At 32.8% G+C, this 14,252-nt stretch overlaps 2 protein-coding genes across 4 annotated transcripts in view; both read right to left on the bottom strand.

The window, feature by feature from the left end:
* The window catches only part of LOC107445211 (protein croquemort), a 52,008-nt gene that overhangs the window by 8,057 nt on the left and 29,699 nt on the right, over positions 1-14,252 (bottom strand). For all 3 annotated transcript variants that reach the window (XM_071179887.1, XM_071179885.1, XM_071179886.1), the window contains exons 4-9: positions 13,603-13,744; positions 10,620-10,820; positions 8,779-8,870; positions 6,030-6,076; positions 4,711-4,780; positions 2,676-2,851 (exon numbers count right to left, since the gene is read on the bottom strand). In XM_071179887.1, the coding sequence (XP_071035988.1) occupies positions 2,676-2,851; positions 4,711-4,780; positions 6,030-6,076; positions 8,779-8,870; positions 10,620-10,820; positions 13,603-13,744 (728 nt within the window). The remainder of the gene's footprint in view (positions 1-2,675; positions 2,852-4,710; positions 4,781-6,029; positions 6,077-8,778; positions 8,871-10,619; positions 10,821-13,602; positions 13,745-14,252) is intronic.
* Positions 12,429-13,574, bottom strand: LOC139425516 (uncharacterized; the record flags this gene model as incomplete). The annotated part of the gene is made up of 1 exon (XM_071180527.1): positions 12,429-13,574. A coding segment is annotated over one exon (1,002 nt), but the record flags the coding sequence as incomplete, so codon positions are not given.

The following is a 14,252-nucleotide window of genomic DNA, read 5'->3' as shown; positions in this document are numbered from 1 at the left end:
TCGATAGCCCGACGACATGCAAGCGAAGTCGAGCACTTTACGGTAGAACAGTTTAACGAGGACCCATACCGCACACCCTCGGTCCCTACGCAGACTGATCCAAGTGGTCACCCACCCGCACACTGACCGCAGCCAGTGATGCTTGACTTCGGTGATCTGCTGAGAACCGGGTCTTAACGATCAGTCCACTGCGGGACGAATATTGTTTGAATACATAAATTATTTTACATAACATTTCTGTGGTTGCTGTTTTCTAATCTCCAGTCTGGTCTGTCGGAGTCAGACCATGTCGATTAATCCATTGACACGCATGAAATCAATAACCAGTATGGGGGAAGTACAGATGCCTCTCCATAAAAGTTCGGAGCAATCCAAGATGTGTTAAGGTGAAGCTCTGTATTGTGGCATTTAGGGCAAGGTGGGGTAGGTCTTTCTGCCCTCAGAATATAGTAGGCACTTAATGTAGCCGATGGCAAGAAGTGAGAGGTTGGTGTTAGACCTCCGGTCGCAAGGAAGTGTTACAGGTAAACCAATACCTCTTAGAAAAGAGAAGACCTCAGGACGGGATACCATAAACAAGAAATTTGATCCTTAGTAGTTCAAACCTAATGATATTTTTCGTATTAACCACCACTGCCCAGCTTAGTAGCCCGAGCGTGCCATCTTCCGAAAGTAGTGCCATCTTTCTTATTTTTCATCCACTGCGCAACTAATGTTCGTGACGTCGGACTACTGGATTGATCCGTGCTGAGGCCTTCTTTCTTCTAGGAGGTGTTAGATAGATCCGGTTTCCTACCCTTATGCCAGTAATGTTGTGGAGGTGACAACCAGGCTTTCTAATTTTGTGCTTTTATTCGGGAGAGAATTTCTAAGTGAGTCAACTATGTAGAAGAGGGGGAGGAATGACTTAAACCTTTTTTAGCAAGACTGTCAGCTATTTCATTCCCATGGATGTTAATGTGTGAAGGGACCAAATGGAAATGAACTGGAGATTAGATTTAATTTCTTTATGACAAACAGAAAGCTTGTTTCATCTCCTATGTGGGTGCAGTTGCTCAGGTGTTGAATCGAGCTGCGGTTGTCAGTAAGTATCCAAAGGTTGTTAGAGTTATTCTCATTCAGGACCGATTGAAGTCCTGCGTCGATCACCAGCAGTTCACTTCGAAACACAGAACTGAAGTCCGGATTACGTTGATTAAGTTACGTTAATCTGCTTTGTGGAGTTTCAATGTAGATTCTACTGCCTGCTCCATCGTTGATTTTGCTGCCGTCAGTGTAAATCTTAAATTCACACTGATGAATCATATTTATAACCACTAAGGCCATTTGTGATGGTCAGGAACAAAATCCATCTTATTAACAGGCGTACAAAAATTGTAGTGAAAGTGAACTCTGGAAAGGTCTTCCATAGGATTCAGAAAACTATGAAGAGAATACGGTTCTACATTGTCCGCAATTAAATGTTGTGACGGAACTTGACTAAATTGGCTATTTTTCTTTAGTCTTTGATTGAGCTTTTAATAGTTTAGGAATTTAGAAGTTCGGATGTATTTTCCAAAGCTGGAGATTTTTTTTATTGTAATATTTGATCTTGGCTTGTCTTCCAATGTGCAAAGGTTGTAGATCAGCCTCATAAAAGACTATATCGGAAGGGCAACTAGGTCTCAATCCAGTGATGATGCGGGCAGCGTTTAGCTGTACCTTTTCCTGTTTTTCCAAGTTCGAATGGGAAACACAACAACAAATTAGGAAGCCGTATTCGATGATGTGTCTGATGAGTTAAGTAATTCTGAGGGTGAAACATTTTTAAAACTATACATTCAGTACTGTTACAGATAAATTTTAATCTATTTAAATTTAAAAAGGTAAGGAGGATGCTTACTTTTTAATTTTTCATTATAATTTGAAAATTCTCGAAATTATGCCAGTCAGAAAATTTATGAAAAATAATAGACCCTGGAGAGATTTCAGCAAATCTAAAAACATTTTGGTTTCGGCAAAATATCTATTTTTTAATTAATATATTTCGCATAATCTTGTTAAAGTTTTTTTAAATTTTGGATGATAATTTCTTTTTAGTTCTAACCTCATTCTTTTGAGAGGTTATTGAGAGATTCATTGAGAGACACCTGTTCTACACCTGTTCGACGCCCTTGTGTGAAAAATAACCCACAACAGAATATAAAATTTATTGAATTATAATTAATTTTATAACATTAACTTAATTATAATAATAACAATTTAATTTGTTATAGCTGGAAATCAATAATATATACCCTTAATTCAATTCATACACTCGCTATTGTTTCTTATTTATTTTGTTTATTTATTTATTTATTTAGTTATCTATTATTTCATTGTTTTCCACAGCGAAGTGTTCTGTAAGGGCTTACAGACATTGAATTCAGAAGTTTTGTTAAAAGAAACAAAGAAATTATTACAAAAAATGAGAAAAAGTTTACTTTGAAAAAAAAGCACTTTTTCAACTAATTTTTTAAATTAAGATGTTTTTTTACATAATCCAAATCTTAATAGGTATGAAATATTTAATTTATAACCTTGTGAACATATGCTCCTGAGCCACGTCATCTAAAGAAAATCTGTAAATGATCTTAATGCATGTCAAAAGCATAATTGAAATTCGATATTAAAGAAAATTATTCGGAATTATTTACCAAACTTGCAGACGCTGACGTTAACAGCACCAGCTGGAAGACACTGATCTTCATAGCAAAAACACTTGTTATTCTTATCATATTTTCCATTGTCTAATTGTGTTCTATCTGTATAGAACTTGTACGCTGTTATATCCCTTATGTCTACGTCTTCTAAGTATGTGAAGGATATGGATCTAAAAAAAAGTGAAAGAAACATGTTATACAACTGTATAGAAATAAGAATTGAATATAGAATTTAAAAAAGGAATTTGCAATTCAAGATATTGGTAGTCACAAATATACTACAATACTTATAACACTTTAAAACCATTTCATTGTATCATAATACACCACAATACTTTATAAGTAATACTTTATAAGTATACTTTATAAGTATACTTTATAAGAAGCACAGATATTATGTTCAAAACATGTATTTTTCGCATTCTAAGAATTTTTCAATTACGATTCGGTTTTCAAGATTTAGGTTTCTTTGTCTACAATTAACGAAATTTTCAATATTTTCGAAAATTCAAAGATTTTATAACTTGTGTACTTATAATCTTTGAATTACTTTGTTAACTTTACTAATTCAAAGATTATAGGTACACAATCATTCAAAGATTTGTTAATTCAAAGATCAAAGGTTTCTTTGTCTACAATTAACGAAATTTCCCATATTTTCGAAAATTCAAAGATTTTGTAACTTGTGTACTTATAATCTTTGAATTATTTTGTTAATTCAAAGATTATAAGTATACTTTATAAGAAGCACAGATATTATGTTCAAAACATGTATTTTTCGCATTCTAAGAATTTTTCAATCACGATTAGGTTTTCAAGATTTAGGTTTCTTTATCTACAATTACCGAAATTTTCTATATTTTCGAAAATTCAAAGATTTTGTAACTTTTCTGTATTAGTCAACGTATCTCCATTTTTTTTCTTCTATACAAGCGTTACGAAGATTAAATTCGCAGATAATTATTCGATTAGTATAGTTTACACATTAAAATTCGCTCATCCCTTTCTAGTTTTTAAAAAGTAGCGAAATTACAGTCGGACAAGTTAAGTTGAAGATAACGTAGCCTTGGTTTAATCTCAATGTACAGAAAAATGTTCCTAATTGACCACCCTTAATGTATGTTTTAAGAATCCTTGTCAAAAATAAAGAGAAACATAAGACTTTGATAGATTGCCGGAAGAAACAGAGAGATGTTGCAAATGTTTCCGAGTTCCACCGGCAATCAGAATGGTTTTAACCCCTTAACTGAACAATTATTTTGTAAAAGGATAAAAAGATATCCCCTCGAGCTATATGCCTGATATAAGCTATATGCCTGAGCTATCTCGGGATTTCAAGTTAGGAGGTAAATGATTTTAGTCCCGTCTTCCTCACAATTGATTCTTCAGATTTCAATTTTTTTTTCTCGTTCCAATATTAATTATGTGTGTCTTAATGTACATACCTTTTTTTTCATTTTGAATAATGAATTTAAAAGTATATATTAAGAGCGGTTATCACCTAGCACCAAACATACAAATAACAATACAAGGAATGAACTCGTTTATTGCTGAGTTCTCTATATTTCAAATAGATTTAACTGCTATTTTAATAAAGAGAATTTAAAAGTATGTGTTAAGAGTGGTCTTTACGTAACACCAATAATGTAAAATATGCAATTAACAATTCAGCAATAAAAGGAATAAACTCGTTTATTGCTGAATTCTCTGGACTAAAAAAGCTTTAACTGCTAATGTACAGAATTTAAAAGCATATGAAAAGAGTCGTTTTTACGTAACACCAAATAACATCTAGTTACGTAACACAAAGTATGACAATACTAGGAATCAACTCGTTCATTGTTGAATTCCCTGTTATAAAATGGCCTTAATTGCTACTTTAAAATCACATCAGATTTTTTACATGATTTTCTGAAAATCAAAGAAGAAAAAATATATCTCTATTTGTCACTCTAACAATATTCAAAAGAGAAGCAAACGAAGAACAAATAAAACATATAATAAAAGCAGTAAAGTATCTATATAATACCTGCATATATCTGGAACAAACATGGTAATCTTTGATTCTCTAGATATAAAAGGGGGCCACATATCTCCAGCTGAAATGTAAGTATCACAATTGTTTTCAAGGAACTTATTAATACGACAGAATATATAATTTTATAAAAACAAAAACAGATACAAGGTTAAAAATTAATGCAATACAAAATAACAATTTAACTATCTTATTATGTGAATGATTAAAAAGAAAACCCAACCTCAATATTTTAGTTAAGAAACGAAACTTTCAACTAGAATTTTTCTATTACGTATTCTATGTTCTTCTACAACAATTCTATGGTTGAAACAAGCTTAAAGATTTAGAGGTAAGGGCATAATACGAAATTAAGGAGCTAACTACTACACTTTTGTAAAAAAGCGTTTAATAAAAAGAATCATAATAATAACTAAATATATTAGTTTCTCCTATTTAAGTAAGAAACTACGCAAAATATATTCATAACATTTAACAATTTTTATACTAAAATTTAGCCAATTTTTTTATCAACTCATTAAAAAGAAAAGGCGGTTAATACTTAAGGTTGTGAATGAATTTCAAGGGTAGAATTAAAGTTCATAATTTTTTTTAAAACATACGGTACAAAATTTTATTCCATCTTTAAATAATGTCCTCTAAAAATAAAATGCATTATTTATAACGTTATAAAGTTATAACTAAAATGCTCTTAATGATATACTATTATACAATGCATAATATAAATTGTTACACAACATTATAGCCAAAAAATAACTTTATTGTGGTATATAAAGTACGTGTGTTAATCCATTTAATAACGCGTGCAGCATATATGCTTCATTAGTGTAATGAAAGAGATATGAAAAGATATAAAAAAGAGTTAAAAGTCGATTATCTCAAAATCGTTTTCATGTTATATAATTTATTCATACACTTGCCTCTTTATTTATACAGAAAAACCTTTAAGCTAATTCAACTATTGTAAACTAATTTTTAACTATTGTATAATTTAATTTGTAGCATTATTTGTTTATTTATCATGCAAATGCTAATATTGTATCATAACAATTAGATAAAATTCTAAGAAAAATATTATTACTTTTAAAAAAATTCATTATACAATTCTTTACACAATTATTAAAATTGTATGAGTGATTTTGCTGAGTGAAAAATTACATATCATACAATATGTTGGCGTATTATAGAGAGAACAAGATTAAATTTCTAGACACGTAGATTATTAGTTTAAATAAAATTAATTAGAGTTTATAGCTTCTTTTGTTAGTAATATAAAGAATTTAAATTATGTGATTTATTCATTTACTACTTACCAGACCCTGTAATCTTGTTGCATGGAGATGCATATGACGCTGTCTCACTGAAAGAAAAAATGGAAAACAAAAATAAAAACGGAACAACAAATGTGAAAAAGTATTGAAGATTATGCATGTCAATATTTTTTTTTAATTTAGGGGAGTTTTGAAGAAAAAAAATTTTAAAAAAATTATAAATTCATATGCAACCGACAATGTATAAAATACTGTAGTTGTAAGCAATAACTGACAGTTTTAGGCTAAGTATGAAATATGAGAAGCATGTAAGTAAGAGAGAGACAATTTTCTCTCTTTTTAAAAAAATATTACTGAGTTGACGACCAAAGAAAAGGAACATTTTCTCCATCTATAAGCTTTCCTTTTTTTCTCAAAAAAACACAAATTGTATTTTATCTGATATGTTCGATTATTATTAATAATATACTATTAATAGAATCATCAGTGTAGGGAATACTAGGAAATGAACCTTTACCTTCAGAAATACACAGCTCAAAACAATTTAAGAATGCTGTAAGTCTTGTATAAAATAACGGTAGGGGAGAGTGGGGTCAATTGTAACATTTTTTACTTAACTATTTTTACTAACAAAAAATCCAATATATTATTAGTATTAATTGACAGACGAGTAAAGTAGACTATCCTCTACTAGAAAAAAAATAAATACCTGATTTTAAATATTATTATATTAGTTATTAACAATTNGTAAAAATGCAAGATATGTAAAAAGCAGATATTTGAACAGATGAAAAGTTAACTCGGTGTCTTATATAAAATAACGGTATAAGCAAATTTGTTTTGAATAAAATGGAAGAAAGGAATCACAACTGCAATTTTTTCTTATTTTTAAACTTCGCAGTATGCAAATTATGAGTTTGACGCCGAAGACGACGCTTTAGCGGCAGCGAATTTGATTTAACTTTCAATTAATGCAAAGCAAAATGAGAAAAAATGATTGACATTCAGTAAACGCCTTGTTTCGATGAGTGCGATGTCTCGACGAAGTTATCAAACCGAATCAGAAACTTGGGACGTTGTTGGCCGATTAGAGAGGGTCAAGCACAAGCCGATGTAGCAGTAGCCATTGGAGTTTTACAAAGTATGATTTCCAGTATCTGGAACTTTTTTTTGGAGACTGGAAAAGCAGGCCGAAGATCAAGGCAAGAGCGTAGACGTGCAACAACGCCTGATGAAGACCGTTATTTAACGCTAACGACAATGCCACTCTTCTTCTACAAAACATTTGCTCGACTACTGGCACTACAGTTTCAACACAAACTGTCGGAAACTGCCTTCATGCTGTTGTTTTGTATGCTCGCCAACCAATGGTGTGTGTCACGTTAACAGCAAGGTACCGTCGCGTATGTGGCAGTAGAGCATGTGAACTGGAGGAGAAATGAATGGCGTATATTCTTCTCACAGACGTGTCCCGTTGTTCTGTTCATCCTGATAATGGGCGTATTATCCTCTGGAGGGTACGTGGCACTAGAAACAATCCTGCGTTCGAGCACGAAAGTGTAAGATTTGGTGGTGGGGGAGTGCTGGTCTATGCTGGCATCTCCATTGATGGGAGCAGCAATCTTCATATCATTCAAAATGGAGCTCTGACCAGTCGCCGATGTAGGGATGAGATCCTGAGACCTATTACAGCCCCTTACGCTTCAGCAATTGGAGATGACTCCATGTTAATGGACGACAAATGCAGATCACATCGTGCTAACTTGGAGAATGATTTCCTTTTGGAGGAAGGAATCATACGAATGGATAAGCCAGCGTGTTCTCCGGACATGAACCCAATCGAACTTATTGGGACATTCTCGGCAGACGAATTGCTGAACATCTACCATCCCCACAAACTGGAAAGAGCTCTTTTGGAGAAGTGGGATAGAATACCCCAGCCGCTCATTAATAACCTCATTGATTCTATGCCTCAAAGGTGTTCAACGTTGCTGGCAGTTCAGGGAAACCATACCCCCTAGTAAAAACGATTTTCTTTTAAGGAAACCTCTTTTTTTATTTGTTTATCTAATATGCACAAATTGTGTTTCTTCCTTTTGTACCCAAATGCTAAATAAAACGCATTTTTTCTGACAAGCAAATGTCCTCTTTATCTCATATATCCTTCTACGTCTGACGATAATATTTAAATATATCAATCAATTAAATATAATATATCAATCAGTATATATCATATATAATATATCAATCATTCAAACAATTCTCCATGTGCAAGATTTACCCACAACCTCAATATCCTTTAACTGTTTTGAGCAGTGTATTATTGTTGAGAATACCAGGCTACAGGCCCATACGTCATGACGAGTTTTAATATGGTTATTATTAATAAAAACATAGCGATAACTAAATATTTATACCTTCCATATTAAAAAATAAAACAAATCAGAATTCAATGCAATGTTCATCTGAGAAGGTTGTTTTCAAAGTGTGAGTTGGAAAAAAAATATCATGGGAATAAGAAAATAATGCACACCATTTTTTATTTTAATTGGACAAATAAATTTTATGCTAACTCATTTCACGTGTAAATAACGATTTTAATACATGTAGAAATGATTAATGTTTAATAACTTTTAGCGTCACAGAATCAAATATATTATTTTTTGACGAAAACCCTTTTCCAGTCACAATATGCAGTTTTCTTTCAAAATAATTTGTCATGATTTGTGTAAAAAATTAGCAAATTGTGTCATGTTATAGATCTCTTAAAAATACAAGATTTAATGCTTACTTTTGGTCTTTCCACGTGAATATTTCGTCTATATTATTTATATCATTTTCCCCAGTATGGATGTTTATTATTCCATCATCTGATCCATTTCGCTGTAAAAAAAATTAGAATTTAAAGTAATTATTATTAGATTATACAATGTCATTAGGATGTGAAATAGTCGTACATCAAACTAAACTCTGTAACTTTTCAGATGTTAGCAGAAATCTTGAATTTCTTTAATTTTAACTTAAAGAAAATATAAATTAAGTTTAACTTTCAAAAGTATACTAATTGTTATTTTAATAGGACTACTATTTAATGAAATTTCCTTACAACATATCGAGCACGCAGGCTAAATACGTAATTATTGATTTAAAGCACAACAGAATCGATTTATGAGCAGTAATTTTATAGGTTAAGAGCAATTCCTCATTTATATCAACATGTCATTCGTTCAAAAATTATAATTAAGCGCGTATTTTTAATGCCATCATGCTGATCTTTCAATTTTACAGATAGCTCAAATTATGCAAAATGTGAAATCTACTGGAATGGGCATTTGATAAAAATGGATATATTTAAAAATATGTGTTTCAAAAGACAGGCATAAATTGAAATAAGTGTTTGAAGATATGAACATCACTCAAAATTTTGTTATTGAAACTGGACAACACTACATATACTTTTTCAATGGTAAATAAAGACCTCAAGTTTGTAACTCTAACATGACAAAGGCAAGCACCAAAAAAATTGAAAATTCATTTAATTTCTTTATTGTTCTAACTACAATATTTCTTTTAAAATACAATAGTTTGGAGTAGTTTAAGAAACAATGCTAGAATCATTTTTTATAGCCTTTATTCACTCATTTTGAGCTATGTCGATTTTTTTTAAAAGTACATTTCAAGTCTGCATGTTGTTCTAAAGACAAATTTTTTAAATTTTTTAAACAAATAAATAAAAAAACAAATCTATATATATATTTCTCTTACACGGCACCAAAAAAATGCCTCGTTACAACTCCCCGAATGGCAACGTTAGAAAATAGACCAATGATTGCTGCTAAAAATGTCACATGGCAAATCTAATGAGGTGGCTCAACATATAGCGCTTTTAAAAAAGGAAACAATAACCAGAGTGAGCATTATCAGGTTGTTCAATTCAGATTCATGCCCTAAAAACATGATAATATTTAATTTAAACTCAATTAGGAATTAATTAGTTAATTGAAGTGAGAATGCTTTAAAAGGCCGCTGTTGAATTGATATTTTTCTACTGGGAGCTACCTAAACGTCTAAAAAACGTTTAAGTGTTTGTATTGAATGCATTGAATTTTTTTATATTTCGCGTTTATTTATGCATTGAATTTTCACGCTTTAAAATGCAGAATATTAGTGAAGCAATATTTGATAATTTATTTTGCTAATATGTTTCTTATTTAGCTAATGTTTTGATTTTTTCACCATGTACAATCTAAATAGCTAATATACTTTTTTAAAAGCCAATAAGAACATTGGTAGAATTCTTCTACATAAGTACAATACTATGTCTTTGATGATAAAATACTATGTCTTTGATGATAATATATTATGTCTTTGTGCTAGAACATTGTGTTCATTGGCGAGCGAGCGCAGCGAGCCATGGTTCACGGCGTGAACCACATAGGATTGCGTAGCAATTCTCGGGGGTTGGCGAGCGTTAGCGAGCAGGGGGCGGAGCCTCCTAGTATGTCTTATTTTTCTAAACATGTAATTTGCGCCATAGACGAAAACGACTTAACTGCTATTCAATACATTTAAATATTGTAAATATTAATCGACCCATTAAATGACAATGAAAATATAAAATATCTGACTCACTTGATAAAACCAGCCAAACTTGTCATAAGGAATATGCATGAATTTATGGCCAAGTGTTACAAGAATATCCGAGTATCCATCAAAAAGCAGCTCTCTCACTGGTTTTTGAATAAACCATCTAGGATGTAGCATTGCGAATAAAGCATTTAAGCCCAAGTAAAAACTTACTAGGTTCATTTTCTTCGCCTTTGCTGCAGCTGCCTGAAAAGAGTCTGAAGAAATAAATTCTATCGTGAATTCATTTAAGTAAGAAAAATTATAGTTTATATGTAGGCTATATCAAATTTTTTAAAAAAAGCATCCTTATATTGACCTTAACATGTTAGAAAAAATCATCAATATCGGATGTGTAGACACTGAAAGCAATACATCCATTAAATGAATTGATATTATAAGCTAAAATGAAATATTTACAAAGCCTCCATCCTATTAGAAATAAAATAATCATTAGATTAAATATTAAACGCTACCCATCCGGTAAATAAATCGACTGTTAAACGTAAATTATAAAAAATAACTAGAAGAGTCTTTAAATATAGAAGGAACTTGAGTCTTGCCAACTTTGAGAGAAAGCATTTTAAAAAAAAATAGGATCTGAAAAAAAACATGATCTAGTTAGAGAAAGCAAAAAAATAGTTTTTTTAAGTTTTGTTTCGAAAAGTATTAAGCAGAACTGGAACCCTTTTTTTATGAAACGATACAAATAAAATATTTACTTAAACCTCATCATGTTAGAAAAATCATTAATCTATAAAACATCGGCGCATATAAAATAATCATCAAATTATCAATCTCGGCTATTTTGGTTTCGTGTATTAAGCGCTCACTACAAAAATTATCAATCCAAGTTCGATTCCTAGCGATTTCTGGTTTATTCGGGCCTGCATCGACTCTAGTGTTACGCTGAGCGGCGATGGCTCAGGTGATAGAGCGTTCGTCTTTCCATGAGGCGAACCGGGTTCGAATCCCAGTTGATACGAATTCTGCATCCGGCTTGCATCGACCACAGTGCTGACGTGAAATATCCTCAGTGGTAGACGGATCATGGATTAGAGTCCCCTTACGGACAGGCTAACCGTGGGTGGTTCTCGTGGTCTTCCTCTCCATGTAACGCGAATGAGGGTTAGCTCCATCAAAAAAGTCCTCCACGAAGGCAAATTTCTCCGAATGCTCGATCGAGGAGTTTCCTTGTCTTCTGGATTGGGTTCAAAATTACAAGGCTACGGAGATGTAACATTAGTAGTCGTAAGCCCATAAAATTGGGCATGTTGTTCAACGACGATTATAATATATAAAAAATATCCTCAATGGTAGACAGATTATGAGTCAGAGTTCCCTTGTCGTCACACTAACTGTGGGAGGTTCCATGATTTTCCACTCCATGCAACGCAAATGCCGGTTAATTCCCTCAAAGAGTCCTCCACGAAAGCAAATTTCTCCCAAAACTTGATCCAGGAGTTCCCTTGGCTTCTGGTTTGGATTCAAAATTACAAGGCTATTGAGGTGTTAAGCTAACGTTAAAATGTCTACAGATGTAAAGAGATAATGGGCTAAAATATACTACTTATCGTATAACTGAGTTGGTTTTCTTCATTTTTACCTTGTATATATAGTGTTAACGCTGACAATTTCTCTCTATGTCATTCATGAAAGTGGGTTTTTCTGGTACTTTGACTTAGAAATTCTTGCCTTCAGGGTCTTGTTCATATTTATAAGGTTATAAAGATATACGTTATAGCTTCCAATTCACTTACATTTATGCTCCGTCAATACACGATTATAAAACAAAGTATGTAGACCGCTTCGTATATTACTTCCTATCCCGCACCAACCACAATACCTTTAGTTTTTTTATACCTTAGGAAATAATAGTTTTAAAATATTTTCAAATGCATTTAACTTTAGTAGAGAAAATAACACGTGTACAAAGAGGGCATTATTAACAACAATTTTTTAATTTCCAGAAGCAGTAAATAGAAGTAGTGTTGTTGTTGCTAATTCCCATCTGAATCCGTTAACAGTTAGGAAGTCCGAAACTAAAAGGGAAGTGGAATGAATGACGTTCCAGTCCTGCCCTAAACAGTTGAAGATGTGCTCAAGTGATGCCTGGTTTTGTTGGCATTTAGGGCAAAGAGGAAAGATCTTTTGATTTGCAGAAAATGTGAGACTTTTCAGGTGTCCACTGGCCAGTCGGGATAGGCAGGTGTTGGTTTGCCTGTCACCAGGGAGAGATAGAGAGAGTCCTGGTCTTTTTGCTTTATACCAGTAGTGAATAGGTGGAAGCAGCCACTTTTGTTTGTTCTGGGCCTTTTGCCTTGCAAAAAGTTCAAGGTATGTAAGCTCTGAGGTGGAGGGAACTGGATGGTCTAGTCCCTTCTTTGCAAGAGTGTCAGCCAACTCGTTGCCGTGGATATCGACGTGGGACGGGATCCATTGAAAGTGGACCTCATGCTGTTGGGAAATGAGCTTTACTTTTTGTAAGATCGAAAAACTGGTTTTATCTCCAATGAGGGCCCAATTTTTGAGGTGTTGAATTAAACTACGGCTGTCAGATAGTATCCAAGTATTTCCAAAGTGCCCTTCACTCAAGATTTTCTCTAGTCCGCGGTCGATTACAATTAGTTCGCTTCGAAAGACGGAACAAAAATCGGGGTTTCGTTGATGAAGAGTGTAGTTCTCTCGAGGTGTTTCAATAAACACTCCACAACCTGTCTGTTTATCCCTTTTACTGCCATCAGAGTACATTTTGATGTCGTTTGGAGGGATTTTATAGATGATTTCCAGGGACAATTGTCTGGGGAAGTCAGGCACACAGTCTTTCTTATCAAGCGTGGTAGGGAGGCTTTCATGGAAACTAACATTGGAAAGATCCAAAAAGTAGATAGAAGTAGTAAGTAGAAGTAGAAGAGTAAATAGAAGTAGTAAATAGAAGTAGTAGAGTAAATAGAAGTAGTTTTAATGTAGAAAGAAAAAATCTAATTACCACCATAGGAACATTCAGAGAAGTAATGACGTCATCTAGCGTACCATTCGATTTATCAGCCTCGAAGTACCAATGACGAATTTGCTTGTATGTCAAAGTACCATTATCATTCCTTGATAGTACTACTTTGGTTCGATGTTCTCTGGAAATGCGTAAAAAGAACTTTTAAAATACAACTGTGCTAAGACCAGGGGTTCGCAAATCCCCCGGTGGCTAACTCACCGGCATTCAAGAAAACTGCTACTGGAGCAAATTATTCTTAGTTAAAATTAACTTACTTCATTTTGAGAAGTTGCATTAAAAATTTTGAAAGTTCGCAAACCCCTGATTAAGACAAAAATGTATTTATAATAATGTTCAAAGAAAGTACTTATTCTAATAGAATAGGTGGAAAAAACCGTCGCAAACTTACCAAAAGTATTTATTATGTTGACTCATCGTCAAACATTTTTTATCCAATATTGTACCGGAATAATAATTGTAAATATAATACAGTTTTGCACAAGCTGTTACGTAATCATTGTCCTTAATGCAGGGTTATTCATAATTCCCTCCGCCTGTAAACGCCATTTTTCTTTACTACAACTGGCTTCAGTGGTACATGTTACTGTGCACTGCTTACTACCGGCAACTGCTTAAATTAAAACTTG

The sequence above is a fragment of the Parasteatoda tepidariorum genome, chromosome 4 (assembly GCF_043381705.1).
Source record: "Parasteatoda tepidariorum isolate YZ-2023 chromosome 4, CAS_Ptep_4.0, whole genome shotgun sequence".
Lineage (NCBI taxonomy): Eukaryota > Metazoa > Arthropoda > Arachnida > Araneae > Theridiidae > Parasteatoda > Parasteatoda tepidariorum.
Note: the sequence above shows the minus strand (reverse complement) of the source record. Positions and strands in the feature narration are given on the sequence as shown.